The following is a 17,608-nucleotide window of genomic DNA, read 5'->3' as shown; positions in this document are numbered from 1 at the left end:
GTCACGCGAGTTGTGTATCGTGTTAATTCTTAAAATTTGACCCAGCATTTGGTAAATCTTGTAAAATATATACATTTCCAGAAAGGAAATTCATTTCTGCGTTGAATAAGACCGAGTTCGTGAAAATCGCTGCACAATTGAAGTAATGTCTGTTCAAAGAGATGCACCTCGTTTTCGGGTGATTTTGAGTTGAATACCTTGTTATATATTTATTTGATCGTGATTTTTTTTTCAGAAAAGTCGATTATTCGTTTTAATCTGATTATTTATCATTCAAAATGATGTTTTCACTAATTAATATCATAGCCACACGCTAACCACATGTGGTTCGTATATAAAAAACTACGAACATAAAGGGTTCCCAGAGAAATATAAAAAACCTATGATAAACCCGATATTGTCGAATCGCAGCTTCTCTGGAACGTTCTAGAATATCAAAGTTGTTGCATAACAGATATAATTTTCAAAAGACAAATGAACTACCGGTTATTAGTGATGCTAAATTTACACGCGATAAAAATCGCTTATATTTACTCACTCACTGATCAACTAGTTAATTAAATCATTCAACGCCACCGACTCGCTCATTTGCTGGATGAATCAAGTCACTCTCTCACTCACTCGCTCCTTCGATCTTCCCCTCACTCATTCCCTCACTCTTTCACTCAACGAGCGATGGTGTGGTTTGATTTTACGATGAGTGGTTCAAGGTCGCTTTAAAAGTAAACTTCTGTTTGTCCTCAAAGCGTATCTGAGGTAAACATTGATCGCGCGATGGGGGAATACCTGTGACGCAATGCGCATATCAAATTATAGCTTTGTGATTTGAAACGCATGGTCTTTAAACATGATTATGAACCGTCATTTTGAAATGGGAGTTTGATATCGAATGACTGGTATAAACTAATGAAAATCGTGGTTTGTAATGAAATAGCAGCATGTTTTTGCACAATCACCTGGGGAACGCCTCCATGCATTTTGTATTAGTCTTCTTGACTGCTTTAAGTTCGAGTTATGTTTTCGCGGAAGATCGGTGTTCGTCTAACGAGAACAATTATTACGACACAAAAGTGAACGTATGTGCCGTATGTAAAGAATGCAAAAATGGGCATGCGAGGAATTTTTCAGAACAGGTATTTTTTTTAGTTAATTAATTAAGTAATATTTTTATGAATATATTTATTTTTTACTATTTCTTATTAAGTTTTAATTTTATGATAATGTTATTGCATGATGGAGATAATGTGACATTACGCTCGCGCTAATTTGGCATAACGATTATGACGCTAAAGAACGGTGAGACTGTTGGAACAGAACGATGGTTAAAATGCAACAAAGTACGATGCTGCCAATGCGGCACTTCGACGATGCTAAAGCTGCAGTGCGCTGACCAACGGACTTTAATGCTAGTAATACGACCGGACACTGGTTATTACGATGTCAATCCCACAAACTGATACAAACAACTCGCGAAATTATGCACTTGTTATAATAAAAGAGCGATCAATGGAGTTAAATACAGTGTTGAACACTTACGAATAACGAGTGTTAAAAAGTACGGAAATCCATAGAAGCCATCGCTTGTACAAAATGTGGTTATTCCGAATGCGTAACGAACAGAGTGAAAACGCGAAGGTGCGATTCTGCGATAGCACAAACGCAGTAACATAATGATAATCAAAGCGCTGAAGGCACTGAAGTTGTTCGCAGCTGTCGTCCTTGATTAGCTTGTGCGCATTGCACAGGCTAATCAGTTTGCACAGGCTAATCTTATTTGACGTGCATTGAGCCCCGTTCTCCCTAAAAGCAGCCAATATGTACAGATTTCAATGATAAACACTAGACTGGCCAATGTCGTCTTAAAGCTGGTATATACACTCACTGCTAGAGCAGAATCATTTGTCGTCTGCTGCAGACAGGCAGCGGCAATCGTCCCTAGCAGAGTTAATTGCGGTTCTTACCGTAGCTAAGGCTTCTAAGCACATACTGATTTGAAAAATATGCTCTGTAAATTTAGTCGGCCGCTAACGCGACCAACTAAAAACACAATAATACGCTCGATACTATATATAATATTAAACCTAAGCCGACTTGGCCATTTAAAGTAAGCTATAAAACCTTAGCGTCTGTAAACAGGTTATACTTAATTACATTTATTAACGAGTTACTGTGTTAACACCTTTTATGTATTTATTTTAATTATTAAAAGTATACTGGATCCACGGGAAGCAATGGTGATGAGGGATGCCTACCCTGTAGGCGGCGTCCCCCAGGTTACTACATCCGGGTATCGGGGAGGCATCCGGCTGTCTTCCACCTGTGTATGAATAACTGTACGGCCCTCTTCCGGTATCAGCAGACGCCGTGCGGAGACTTTACTGACGCCTTCTGCAGCTCATGTTTTGCAGGGTAAGTTTTAACTTTTGGGTGTACATGTAATTATGTTGTCGAAAATGTTAAAAATTAAAATTACACACATAAACGATTTTAGAAAATAGTTACACAACTATGTTTACAAATATCCCTTAAATATTTATCGATATTCGTGTTGGACAGATGTAGTAGTCTTTGTAGTATAACATGGAAAATCACTAGCGTCAATACAATATTTCGTTTAAGCTACCATGATGAGACCAATAATGTCAATTTGGCCTGCACCAAAATGGTTCGGCCAACTACCGCAACGGTTAAGTCAACACTTTCTACCACCCTCAAGGAAAAAGAACAATGGATCAATGACAGTGTTCCAACGTTTGATGTTCGCAATAAAGATTTGGCAGAAGGTACGAGATAAACGCAAAAGTGATAAGTATAAATGTGATATTTCTTAAAAAATAATAAAAGGATATTCATTCAAGAGTAAAAGATGTGCACATCTTTTTAGGAAATACAAAATCCGTTAAATATAACAATAACGTGCAGTCGGTTGATAAATCATGCGGATTTTAGTAAAGAATATCGTTTGTTTAGAGATATTCAAAAGTGAAATATTTTCCGAGACTGTCGTATGAGAGATTGTTGTTCAGACGCTGTGAAGTCAACCACATAGTTCATTTCTAGATGAGCACACCTTGTCAGCTACGCAGCTTACAGTGGTCCTATCATGTGGCGTTGTATCAGTAGCTAGTTGTTTGGCTGTTGTGCTTATGACGTGTCGGAAGAAACGGCTACAACGAAAATGTACGTAATCAAACTGATATGTCTCAACGGTCAGTAATGTAGACTGTGTTGTTTTGTAATTGTATTCACAGTTATCCAAATGAATCAGTATATGTTATTCTGATGATACCACATCGTTGTTTTATTCAGCGGTAATATATTTGTGTTTTTTTGTTCCACTAGCTTTATATGAACGTAGTTCATTGTAGATGTATGTTATTCACTATATCTCTATGTTCAGCAAACAACGATATTTAAAATGTGGTGTTGTTTATGACCACTCAGTGAAAGACAGACAAGCGACAGTGGAGCGTTCCGCGTTGTTGGAGCCAGGCCGTCTGAATCATGTTACCATTACCCTGAATGGCACATCCATCGACCTGACAGCCAACAGTTCGCACGGGCCGACGAATGTCGAACGCAACTCGTCACATATACAATCGACGGGGGCTACTGATAGCCAAAATGGTAAACAAGAAAATATCAAACTTTCTTCAAATGTCTGAACGGTACGGTGACATAAAGGGGACATAGCCATATTTTATTTAACAGTCTCTATGACGTGCGCACGTCATAGCTATGACGTGCGCACGTCATAGAGTTGCATAAAAGGGGCATAGGCAATATTTTATTTGATAGTCATAGAAATAGTTAAATAAAATATGTCCCGTTTTTTGCCGCCGTAGAACGGTGCATATTTACAACAGTTATATCCCCAATTAATGACAGTGTAACTAGCCAAACGATAAAAGAAATGAAATCGATGATTCGCTTTAATCATATCCTTTGTTTATCAAACTAACATAATCTCTTAAGTTTTCTGAACATTTATTTGCATTAGATTTCGAAGTAGCGACTGAAGAACACTCGATGTCAATGCCTCTGATTCGACGCAGCAACGTCGACAATGGCCTTGATGACAACCTCAGTGATCTGACAATCGACGGGCCGACGACGACTGATCCCTGTCGGCAAGAATTGTCCTCGCAAATGGCGGACGTTACAGACATCCATAACGGTAAACATAAGTATTCATTAGATACAGTAATTTGACATTTAATTTGTTAAATCGTATTCAAAATACATTTTTAAAGGTGTATTATACACACGTTGTGTTGTTGCCTTTGTAATGGTATATGCAGTTTTCAAGGCATCGATCAAATTTTCTGCAAAGTTCTGTTAAGTTTTTGCGTCTTTAAAAACGTGTATTCGATGTATCTTAGAATGCGTTAAACGTTTTACATTACGATTATTCATTTTTTATTTACAAAAACGCCACGCAACGTTGGTGAGAATGTACATACGTAATACATATCTAGGAAAACAGCTTTGTTTCTTTTTTAATAATGTGTATATTATGCACATTACTGACATTCGTTCAAAGGCAACATAAAGTGTGCATATTTTAGTGACACATTTACACTGTGTCGTATGGATTAATACCTGCTTATCTTTTTCAGCCCTGCCGCTCGACATAAATCTTCCCATATCGCGATCCATGGAGTGGACGATATGTAAGTGCCGCGAACGAAGACAATGCTCATGCAAACATCTTTCTGAACAATCTAAACACATAAAGATGCTTGCCAAGATGAATTCAATAGATATTGTCGCCAGGCACATCTGCCATGACCCAAAATATTTCTTTCAAAGTCTAAAAGTTGTAAACTCCAAATTTTACCAAACGTTTGTCGACATGGACAGACGAGAGGAAAGGGCAGAATCTTACCGAAATGTCCTTATAGGATGGGTCCGGATACAAGGAGACAAAGCGTTCCTGTCAGATTTGATAGATGCTCTTTGTAAACATAACTTTCATGACATTTGTGATGTTATAGCTAGAGATATGCATTACGAAACTCACATGAAACACATGATCTCAACAGAAATAGGCGTAGTTTAAGGCTTAACCCATTTAAGCCTAGTGGACTCTCCCATCCTTCTAAATTGGATCAATTTATTTCCAAAATTAGGGATGTCTAGTATAATTATTTCTATATTTAGAATATTTCTTACAGAAATTCATTCAAGCAAACAGCGCAGACCCTGATGAGACGCCGCATCTGGGTCTACGCTGTTTGCCATGGCCTTTTTTCTAGACGCGAGGCATACATGGGTTAATGCGTAGATGATGTCATTTATATGCATTCCGATAAACGAAAGGAGTGAAATTAGCTGCTAAGAAACTAATAAGTTTGCATCGGTCCAAATATAAACATCTATAAATTTATCTTAACATATTTACACTTATAAGTGAAAAACCTACATTTTAGATAATTGTTTTTAGCTCAAACTTTCAGTGAAAATGTAGATTGCTTCACTGCTACACTTTAAGTAATCGATTTCCAAAGCCAATGGTATTTTACCTTTGGCAAGCCTATGTTTAATCGGCTTTAAGGAAAAAGAACTATGTTGCAGAAATTATTAAGCTCAAGTAAATGCTTTATTGAAGGTTAAATATATAATATAGCATACATTGTTTTGTTTTTTACTGCATTTAGTCAATGAAACATAACTACAAGATCTACTTACGTTACGTGTAAAATATTTTGCAGAATATGTCAAAGAAATCAGGCGGGCGTTAATGTGCTAGCATTGACTGCAGCTTTTGATTCTAGTGTCATTATGTCAGATATTGTTGTGCACATTGTGTCACGTGTGTATTCTAATGTGTGTTATTGTTCTTGTTTATGTTTTACATTTAAGAGGCTGGTACTCGTTTGTTAAATAAATTTCAAGATAAAAAGACTGACAACACTGGTTCATTTTTATGTGTTACATGTTTTATACAGTGTAACCTTTAACCATCGCCGTTTCGCAAACAAGATCGTATGAAGCGACACATGTTGTAAGATCCCGTATGTATTGTATTAAGCATTTGCTAAACAATTCGTTTTTTACAAGTGCTTCTTGGTACAAAATAATGTGACTAGTATTAAGATTTGTGTATGATTGTTACCACAAATTATGTACGGATGTTTTAATGTTTTCCGTATTTATTTCATTTTGATATTTCAAGTTGAGGAAAATACCAAACTTTCACGGAAACCACGCAAGTATGAACTGATAAAAAGTTGATTGTGCAAAAATATGCTCAAATATGGGGAAGTACCCTTCAAAAGATGCATTAATATTGCACGTTTCAACGCGTCTTAATATGTGCTAAATATAGACCTGTATTTATTATCAAGTAACGATCTGCCGTGACTTAATACCCCGAGTTAATGATCAGAAAAGAGTTTATTGAACATCAGATAACATATACTGCAGTGAAGGCTTGTTGGTGTCATGTGTGATTTAATAAGTGCTCGTTAGCGCGAGTTTCAACAATAACAATGAACGAGAGTGCCGACGACATTGAAAGTCTATTGGCAAGATACAGGGAAGTTTCTGCTAAAGTAAGTGCTGAAGGAACAGTTGACTGAACGAAAATCTAAAAAACTATCATACAATATATATATTTATATTTAAATAAGTACAAATATATGAAAAAAGAAGTATTGAAATATTGCAAGGCATCCTAAATCAATAGGAAAACCAGAAATGTGTACCAATTGTTGGCGGTAAGATTGCGAGGCAGTTTTCAGTATATCGCTAGAGTTAACCTGTGTTAACACTACATGAGTCACATTATTATGTCTTATCGTCATGAAACTTGCTCAGAACATCTGTTCATATAGTATATTGACCGAGTTCGAAAATGTTTCCGGTTCGTTGAAAAAAAATGGTGGCGTTTGGGCGGAGCAGTTTTAGACAGATGACCAGATCATGTGTAAGAATGATATATCAACCGAATTCATTGTTTTCCTTGGATGACTACAGTAAGGCGTTGAAAACAATCTAGATGCCATTGTTTTCTAACATTTATGAAATTTGCTGAGATTATTTGTCTTAATGATACTCGACCGAGATCGAAAATGGTTCCGGTCCGTTGAAAAACATGGTTGTACGGGGATGGACAGTTTTCCTTATATGGCGATTGATAAACTCTGTGAACACTCTTAGTAACATATTTTTGCCAAAGGCCGAGTTTTAAAATGGTTCTGGTTAATTGAGCTTGAAGAAATAACTGCCAGATTAGGGGTGGCACTTTTGCTTATATGGTTATATTGAACCATTTCCAGCTCAAGCCAATATTCACCAACCATTGTAAGACAGAATAATCAGAAAGTTAGAAGACATACATGTCACTGATGAGGCTCATGTCATTCACACAATTTTTCTATCAAACGTTTCAAGTGATTATAAAACTTCAATGCCAAGTTATACTAAGAACGCAACTTTTATAGAACATTACACATTTCAAAATATTCTTAAATATTAGACCTCAGTCTAATATTTGGATGGTGAATACGGGCCTATGAAACTTTAGTTCCTTATCGTCTCACGTGAGAGACGTAGGACCTCTAAACAACTTGTTCATCATTGGATCAGAAAGAGACTGTAGCACTAGTTAACTAATTGCTAAACAAGAGCAATATTTAGCGAATACATACAACAATATCCGACACTATATCACTGAAATTAGTAGCTCCCCCCCCCCCCCCCCTGATTTTATACAAATTGTATACTTTATATCAAACTATACTACCTTACGTATAAGTAATATAATGTCAACATCGTAATAAGAACGTGCACTTTAGTTACATTAACTTTACGTACGCGATGAGACACAACTTTCTACCATATTCGATAATTAAAGAGAAACGTTTCACTTATACGTTTGAGTGACATCTGTTGAGATAAACACAGATGTCTGTAGCAGATACACCATGACGCATACACACGTAAACCGCAGTATGTTGAAGAAAGTGACGGTTTTATAAAGCTAGTGTTTGGCTCAGCCACCCTGATCAATTTGATTACGAGAAATAAGAGTGACTCAAAGAAAGACAATGTTCAATCAGAATAAAATCTTATGAACATGTACAAATATTCATGCATGAAACTTAAAATGAATACACAATCTCAATTGTATTAAAGATTGGACCCGTGTTTTATGAAACGATTACGAGATTATTTGCAGATTATTTGCAGTCGCGGTAAATCAATTTATAATAAGTACTAGCTACTAGCTACATAACTCTACCATACGAGATACGAAGTCCTTAATGTGTCCTTATAACCACAGGTGGTTAGCGTGTGGCTATGATATAAATTAGTAAAATTATCATTGTGAATGATAAATAATCATATTTTAACGAAAAATCAACTTTTCTGATATAAAATTCACTATCAAATATTTATATAACGGTTATATATATTTCATAGTGATTTTTTTTCAGAAAAGTTTATTTTTCGTTATAATATGATTATTTATCATTCAAAATGATGTTTTCACTAAATAATATCATATCCACACGCTAACCACCTGTGCTTATAACGTCATCAAACACACTTTGCACCGAGCCTATGTATGAGCATGTTCCATTTGCAGATTGAATCTGCCAGTTTTAAGTAGATTTTTTCCCTCTCGCATGCATCAGCAATTAGTGATCCGTCAAAAAAGTTGTTTATACCGATCAACGTGTTTACTTCACTTCCTAAACATTCATAGTCGAGGTTGAAATACAACTTATGTTAATATTAGTGAGGGTCTGTGAGTAATAAGTCCGAAATTTGGAACAAAATAATAGTAAAAGTGTGAGTAAACATGATACTTCGACATGTATATATTCCGGTAATTCTAGTAAACAGATCGTTAGGAATTTGTAAATATACTTTGTTATTTTGTTAGCAACAACCATATAGACCGCGAGAAATGGATCACAACATCATATATTCCATGATGAGTCATTGAAAACTTTCATTTAGTAAAGAGGCTTGTTAAAAAGATGCGTAGTAGTATGCAAATAAATATGTTTATTTCGTAGGCTATTGATTAACACCGGGTAGCGTTAACATGGTTCAGAATCAGCGGGGTTTCCCGGGTTTTACACACGGGCTGGACAGAATGTAAACACACCGTTAAGAACTTTATTTTTGCAAATTAAGATTAACTTTTAATGTTTAGGGAATTTAATAAACAAACAATATTTGACAATGTCGTTTCTCTGAGTAACCAGTCCAATTTGATAAAGTTAACTCAACATCCTGAGCGTGCTGCTTTTACGCCTGCGAATGTTGTAGTAGGTAAAGTAATAGTTGATGCTATAGCACTAGCAGCAGCAGTCAAATAGGAAGTAGTGGTAGTAGAATATTGTTATATTGCAAAGCATGTCATTAAACTAAATTTGGATTGAATGGTTGGGGTCAGGGTTTAGCACATGAGGTTATATTCGTTGCTTAACAAACGTACACAAAAATCAGGTCGAACAAGAATTACGAAGATGTGCGTTTGAATGCCGAACGACCATCTGCGTTTTGTGGGGTCCTTCTGCATGGACTCCACTTATACAAGCATTACTGGTGTTATAAATATCATGGTTACGTATCTAGGCTATCAGCTTGATTTTTTATTTGTCTGAAAATTGTTTCCAATTGAAGTGACAAATGCACATTCAAGCTGATAGATCATTCCAACCAGACTAAGCGATCAAAAGTTGCAGTCAGCAGTCAGAAGACTGGTTGATAATATCGAAGCTCGAACATGAACCGTGACACGTCGTGCCGTCCATCTTAATATACAAGGCCCAATGTCAAGGTTTAAATTTAAGATCAAATATATTAACTCAAGCCGGGGTATTATTATATTCAGGATTGAATTTTCTACTCAAATGTCAGAAGTGTGACTTGCGAATATTTAAATTCTCAAGGTCAGTATCTAAGCAAAGTACAAACATGTAAATAATGAATCCACTTGGCAAGTACGAATTTTAATTGTGTAAGGCAGAACAACTATCAAATACTTTGGCAAAGATGTGAAGTATTATGCTTTGGTGTGTCAGGGTGATAGCTAGATGCATCTCGCATATCTCAAAAGTCGATGTCCCTTACACTTCAAATGGTGTAATGGAATCAAGAGTTCTTGAACTCACCGAAGAATATTTTAATATTGTGATTCTAAAAAATTCGACAGAAGTGTTGAACAATGTTACTGTTGTCAAATTTTAATATTGTATTGAAATGTCCATATAATAGTTTTGATCGGCGAAGTTGAATTTACAAATCACTTGAAAAACATTAACGTATTAAAATACTTTCAAGCATTTAAGAATGAGATCCGTACATTCAAGAGCAATTTACTTTCCAAATACCATATTATTGTCTGAAGCATACTTCTTATCTAACATGTTATATTTTTAGGCGTATTTTGAGAATATGTTTGTGTGTTAAATGAGTAACTTCAAGTTTGATAACTTTGTCAAATTCATTAACTTATAGAATTACTTTACAAACTTATTAATGTCATTTTAAGATAATACTAGATATTAGCAATCGTTAATGCTTAAATTCATTCTTGTTAAATAGTCTTGAATGAGGTTTATCAAAACGCATATTCAATCAGCGTATTTTGAAACATTTACAATGCAATAATTACGTGAGTGTTAATTTTGGCGAAACGATTGGAATGCTAGTAGTAAACAGGGCATTTTAAGAAATATTTATTTTTAGTAAATTTTGCGTGTTTACATTTCCGCCTGGTTAATGATCGTTGTTTTCATTCATATGGTCGATACCTAAAATTTTAAGTAAACGATCTTTTAAATTAAATATAAGAGAGCGTAATTGAATTAACATTGTTAGCGACATGCATAAAATTACCTGTGTGCCAATATTACGAGCCAATCCGTACTACACGACACCAGTATCATGCAGATAATTATATCTTCGTGTGTTTTTTTAATTTAAAATCCACTTCAAAGGAAGAAATATGGTACTGAATACAAAATGTTCCCATTTGATAAATTAGTGCACAAGACATTCCCACGCCGCGAATGCATTTCATTCATAAAAGAACGGCTTGAGTGAACCTCAACGATATGAGCAATATTTACGATACGACTGACATTGCATTCATAACGTTAAACCAAGTACACCGTAAACTCAGCAAGCTAGTAAACAACATACTAACCGTTGTTGTTGTGTTTCGACATATTGATAAATATATCGTTTAAAATATAATACATAAACAGGGTTATACGTTTATTTATTTCTTAGCGTGTAACATTCCATTCGAGTATATTTACAACAAAATTGGGCTTGGTACCCGACAATCCTTTCTTTAACATGTGATTTTACGTCACAGAGTTCAGTGAAATAATGGTCGTCTGCTCTCTACTCGCGATTAGTTTTAATCTGTACCTTCACCGTATTGGGCGTGTTTCTGTGCCGGAAAACATTTGAAATAAATTCAAACATCGGTTCTAGTTCATACAATGTTATTATCATATCAGAAATTATGTTTGACAGTCTGTATACTAATATCGGTGATACTTAAGGTAAATAGCAATGTTCTTCCACGATGTAGCGCTCGGGAAAATACTTACTGGAAAGAAATAAAGCAGAAATGTACCCCATGTCGGACATGCTCCGCTGGTACGGCAAGGAACTTAAGTTCGGAGGTGTGTGTTACAAAGAACCAAGATTTTTAAATAATAGTATTTTTTATTATTATTTTAAATATTGGAATTCCAAATAGAAAGTATATTGCCTTAGTGAGGCAGAAGGATGTTATGAAAACTGTATGGATTTGGGGGTTGTTTTATTTTACGGTACAGTCACCTGTTTGTTCGTTCGTCTGCGAGTGTTTTGTTCGGCAGATAGTCTGTGTTAAACATGGTGTATGTGTTGTACCTGGACAGGTTGGTTTTTTTTGTAGGTAAGGATGTGTGATGTTTATAAGTATGTGGTAAATAATGATTATATATTATTTATGTATAATGAATACATGTATTATGTGGTGTATGGTATATTTTATGTGTTATAAGGTTTATAGTATACTTATGTATACTGTGATGTATAGCATATATAAGTATTAGTTGGTGTATTGTAAATTTATGTATCTCGTGTTGTATAGTACGTTTATGTAAATTTGGTATTAGCTGTTGTTCTTTGTGAAGATCATAAGTACATGTAGTATATGTGTGGGGGAGTAATAAATGGTGTCCTTATATATCAAGTGGTGTGTGATATTGATTACGTAGAAGGTGGTATGTATATTTCGAAGTGTAGTTTGTATATGTATGTGATATATTGTTTTTATATATATTGTTTGGTAAATGATATTTATTGAATTCTATAAAATAAGTATCTAATGTTTGTAAGAAATCACAATGGCATGTGGTATACCATTTAAGATATGTGATGTTTGATGTATATTATGATATATTAAGAGCGTGGTATTTAATAAGTACAGACTAATGTGTAATATATGATACGTTTTAATTACTGGTTTTTGCTATGTAAGTATTGTTTGCGATGTGTCGTTATGGTAAGTGATATGCCATGTATGGTTTTTGATATGTAATGTACGGTTTGTGGTATGTCATGTACAACATGGGATATGTGCTTGTTTTATAATATGTAATGTATTGTGTGTGATATATAGTGTATGGTATGCGGTATTAAATATATTGTGTGTGATATGTTATTATGTTATTTAATATTTAATGTATGAAATATGTTATGCAATTAATGGCATGTTGTATGTAATATCCGGTATGCAAGATGTAATTATGGTTTGTTGCATTTGATATATGGTTTGTCGTAGAAATGTATATGCTATTAAATGTATGTGATGTGATTTGTGATATGTTGTATATGGTTTATAGTCCCTAATAAACAGCTTTTTTTAAGTTCTTAACCACAGAAAAAATTATTTATAATAACACTAGTAACGTCATCGTACTATTTATATATTTTCCAGATCGATCTTAAGACGGGGCCGTACGGCGATGAAGAGTGTTTCCCGTGTCAGGAATGCTCAAATGACCACTACGTCTACATTCCCACGTTAGAGTTTCTTCCACCGTACTGTACCAAGTGTTCAGCAAACTGCACCTCGGTGAACCGGTACATGAAGAAGTCATGCTCGAGCCAGAGCAACTGGGAGTGCGGGGACTGTCTGCCGGGGTAGGGGGAACTTTAGTGTACTTGTTCACTAATCAGTGTTAACCATCACTTTCTAGTTGTATAATTATTATTCATAATTGAACAAACAAATCAGTAAACTTGTTGTTCAACATAATAAAAACCAAATGAACAATAGTAAGATCACTGAAACCACCGTACCTTAAAATAATAAGAAAAAATATGTCAAAATTGTTATGAGTGTTTAATCACTGTAACTGTTCTTACACCACCGCAAACTCTATTTGGACTCCTATGATTTCGTTGTAAGGCAATTTTGTCCCAAAATAATTGCCAATTAAGACGTAACTTCTTTGCAAGGAAACATAAAGTATTTATCTTTGTGTGACCTAAATCCTTAGTATATAGATGTTTATAAATTGTATGAATATTTATATTATGTTCATTCAAGGTACGAGAACAAATACGGAAATTCAGATTTCCCGTGCACGAAAAAGACACATGTAAAAAGCTCCTCTGAAACAAGCACTCCTGTGGCCAATCCTGCAATAACACAAGGTAGATATAGAACGCCTAAACTGCCTTCTGATAAGAGAAACTGATATGTTCGGTTAGTTGTGATTATGTTGAGTGAACCTAACATTATGTTAGGTTAAGGTAACACGATGTTGGGTTACGTTGGTTGAGTTATGTTAACATTATATTGGAGAAAGATAACATTATGTTGGGTTTAGTGGATATTTTTAAAAAATCAAATTAAGATTTTCTTGGGTTAACATAATATTTGGTTAAGTCGACATTATTTTTGGGTTAAGTTAATCAATAATTAGTTAATGAATTATTAAGTTCTTCTTTCACCGGATCATTATTTTAAATGTGTTAAATTATCAAGAGGTTTGGCAATTATGTGCCCATTATAAATACTGAAAATTCCGATAGTAATGGCATTCTATTTTAACTTGCGTCTATCGAGTCTACCAAACCGTTGCAATAATTTCCTCACTTTCTGGAATAAAATCAGTAACGAGTTCTATGTGCAATTAAAGCTTGTCATTACATAACCCCATTTGGCCATTCCAATGTAAGCCTCCTTGTTATCTTCTTCCGAAATCAGCTCTCGTCGGATCATCTCATCAGGGGAATGAAAGCGGCGGCTGGTTTGCATCACTCCCGGTAGCTCTGCAGGTCTTGATCATTGTCTTCGCAGCCATCTTCGTGTTCGTTATTGCTGCCATTTCCGGGGCACTCGCGTGTAACAGATACTGTCCGCCGAAGTCGCTGTCAAGAGGTATGTGTTTTTCGTTAAATCAAAGATAATCCGCTCTCACCAACTAACTCTTCGATTCATTACTAAAAATTAATAATACAATTGGTCCCAAAAAAGTTATTAAAATAACACGTTAAAATAACGTCCAGACTAACTTAGCTATCAAGAACACTGTAAAGGATATATGTTGGTTTGTATGATAATATATTTCATTTTACGATTGATCAAGTTAATTAATACGTTATTAGGTGCTACTGCAACGATGAATATGTACTGAACTAATACATTAAAAATGTTTGTTGTTGTTAATTCCATTCCGCCTTTAGATTATAAGCGAGTTTAATTAATACTACGACATTAACTTCAGGCAAGTGTATCGGTAATCGGGTCTTATTTAATTGAAGCGTTTTTTTTTGGTAAGCCAAGTACTCTTCCGAGGGTACATGTACCATTAGCGTGATCATAACTTATTATACTTATATAAAACACTTATTTAAAGGAGAATACCAGTTTTTACAATTATGTTTATGTTGGTATGTATGATAATAGATTTTAGTTCACGATTGATCAGATTAATTCATACGTTTATTAGTGTTACTATAACGAGTGAACATATTTATTTTTATTTGTACATGATCACGAGTGAATATCTACTGAACTAATACATTAAATGTTTATTGTTGTTAATTCCATTCCGCATTTAGATTATAAGAGGGTTTAATTAATACTAGGACATTAGCTTAAGGCAAAGTGTATCGGAAATTGGGTCTTATTTAATTGAAGCGTTTATTTAAGTTAAACAAGTACTCTTCCGCTGGCAATGCACCATTAGCGTGATCATTACTAATTAAATAAAACAGTTATTTTAAAGGGGCCTTTTCACAGATTTTGGCATTTTTTAACTTATTCATTAAATGCTTTATATTGATAAATGTAAACATTGGATCGTAAAAGCTCCAGTAAAAAATCAAGAATAAAATTTAAAAAAGGAAAAGAACATTGCACGGAGCAGGTTTCGAACCAGTGACCCCTGGTGTCCTGCCAGAGTCCTGAAGTAAAAACGCTTCAGCCTACTGAGCTATTCCGCCGAGTACACATACTTGACGTATTTTATACCTTATATAAGCAATCTTCGTAGTTTCACAAAATTTAACGACAAAAACAGAACTCTCCAAATTATTCAATCGTTTCGCGTTGCAACGCTTTATAATTTTTAGGTTTTAAAATCGTCAAAAGATGCATATAATGGCTATATTAGACCATGGTAAATGTTCAGTATTACTGTTTACTCACAAATATCATAACTAAAACGAAAATTTGCGAATCTGAAACAACTTTTTTCAATTTTGTCAATTTACCAAAGCGTGAAAAGATCCCTTTAAAGGAGAATACCATTTTTTATAATTATGTATATTTTTACAGAAAATTCTTCGCTCCTACATAGTGAAGTAGAAATCGACGGCGGGAGAGACATTCCACAAACAGGTGTAAGGGGAGAACTGTCCAATCCTGCTTCATTACCCGGTAATTATATAACATATAACCTTTCTTGAATTGATTTTATATTAAGAGCTGCGTTTATCTTCAGAAATAATATACGAGTCAAATGTATAATACGACCAGTAACAATGTTATGGAGGTTCTAATGTGTTATGGTATAACGGTGTTAAACCGACGGATAGTTGTTGACAGGTCCAATATACGTTGGTACTGCGACATTTTTCGAATCTAACATGTTCTGAGTATATTTTCAAAAGAAACGAAAATAATGCTGTTCGCAGAACCGGGACTAATGCTGTTTTCATTTGCTGAAATTAAAATGCGATTAGTATGATCAGCGAGTATCACGTTAGAGTATTCGGCATTAACTAATCGCCCATATGCATTCTTAACCGTCTATGAACAGTTGAAGTGAAGTGCCACACGTCACGAAAATAAAATAATTATCCAGTGACCCGTCGCTTATAGTATATTTTTTCGTTTCAGAAAATTGTGCTCGCTTGGCCGTTGCATTGAACAGATATAATCAGACGACCTCTGCCAATGTGTGTCACTGCCTAATATTCCAAGAATTTGATTGCTTAGATTGCGTGCCATTATTAGCAAAATCCAACAGCCAAATCGGAAATAATTTGGACCTCATTGCCTTTATCGCCAGCGAAGTGTGTCACGATCCATTAAAACTTTTTTGGGCCATCGGTGTCCAAGACTCCGATATTTATATTCTGAACGATGATAGAAACAGAGCTCCTGAAAAGATCTCCCAAAAAGATTTTATTTATAATGTTTTACATCGCTGGCTACAGGTCAACACGGAGGCAACGTACCGTGACCTATTTAAAGGGCTATGCCAAGGAGGTTTCCATCATATAAATAGAGCTGTTTGTGCTCAATATGATTCATATGTTCCTCAGGTTTGATATGCTTTACATTATGATATATACGCATCATGTGTATATGTATACATGTTGTACAAATCGCTGTTCATACTATTTATTAAAAAAATACATCGATTGAATAATTTATTTAATAATATTATTTTGTCTTTTTTCAATATTTTGAAGTATTTATTGTTATTGACGTCATATAAAAGATAGTAACTTTACTTTTGTTATGTTTTTATATTAAAATACGGAACACGCTTCAACGTGTTTACTGATTAATAGATTTCATTATATAACTTATTCTTGTACGCATAAGTGAATGATGTCGTTAGTATGAAACAAAGTTTTGACGATGCAAATTTCACAGTGCTGATTACGATTTGGGCGCTCTTAATTAAGCGAATACATATCAAATCTATTTTTTCGGGTTCTGTAAATGGTCACTTTGACTTAGTCGTTACATATTAAAACCTACGACCCATGCCTGCGGACTTCAAGTGTAGCGGAGATCGAGAAGGAGAAGATAAAACACGGCCTAGAAATAAGATGTTCGAACAAATTAACCTTCGCGGCAAGTACACATGTGAATTCTTTAAATTAAGTCTATAGTTTTATGTCGGTTTTAAAGTCGCCAACTCGATACCACCCCAGAAACGACAAATATTCCCCTAATAACAACAACAAATACTGTATTCTTCACCTCGTCCGGGCAAAAATGTTACAAAGGCTCCAATTTTTCGACACTGTAAAATATTGTCTACGTGCATTGTCGTATAAAGACAACTATAGATCGGATGGAAAATCCATTGCTTAAAAGTGTTCCCGC

At 34.8% G+C, this 17,608-nt stretch overlaps 2 protein-coding genes across 5 annotated transcripts; both read left to right on the top strand.

The window, feature by feature from the left end:
• The first annotated feature begins 810 nt into the window (after positions 1-810).
• LOC127879528 (uncharacterized) lies at positions 811-5,914 on the top strand. The gene is made up of 7 exons (XM_052426421.1): positions 811-1,133; positions 2,210-2,409; positions 2,620-2,783; positions 3,061-3,180; positions 3,445-3,627; positions 4,001-4,177; positions 4,620-5,914. The coding sequence occupies exons 1-7, from the start codon at positions 939-941 to the stop codon at positions 5,060-5,062; spliced, it is 1,482 nt and encodes a 493-aa protein (XP_052282381.1). The 5' UTR covers positions 811-938; the 3' UTR covers positions 5,063-5,914.
• A 461-nt stretch (positions 5,915-6,375) lies between these two features.
• LOC127879874 (uncharacterized) lies at positions 6,376-17,003 on the top strand. Of its 4 annotated transcripts, none has more exons than XM_052426944.1 (6): positions 6,376-6,557; positions 12,968-13,173; positions 13,583-13,689; positions 14,246-14,419; positions 15,821-15,922; positions 16,385-17,003. In XM_052426944.1, the coding sequence occupies exons 1-6, from the start codon at positions 6,495-6,497 to the stop codon at positions 16,816-16,818; spliced, it is 1,086 nt and encodes a 361-aa protein (XP_052282904.1). In that variant the 5' UTR covers positions 6,376-6,494; the 3' UTR covers positions 16,819-17,003. The 4 variants fall into 4 exon arrangements, with proteins under 4 accessions (XP_052282904.1, XP_052282903.1, XP_052282906.1 ...); XM_052426943.1 differs by lacking the exon at positions 6,376-6,557 and adding an exon at positions 11,323-11,663; XM_052426946.1 differs by lacking the exon at positions 6,376-6,557 and adding an exon at positions 11,750-11,920.
• Positions 17,004-17,608: the final 605 nt, after the last annotated feature.

The sequence above is a fragment of the Dreissena polymorpha genome, chromosome 4 (assembly GCF_020536995.1).
Source record: "Dreissena polymorpha isolate Duluth1 chromosome 4, UMN_Dpol_1.0, whole genome shotgun sequence".
NCBI lineage: Eukaryota > Metazoa > Mollusca > Bivalvia > Myida > Dreissenidae > Dreissena > Dreissena polymorpha.
The sequence above is the reverse complement of the archived record's forward strand: the minus strand, read 5'-3'. Positions and strand labels throughout refer to the sequence as shown.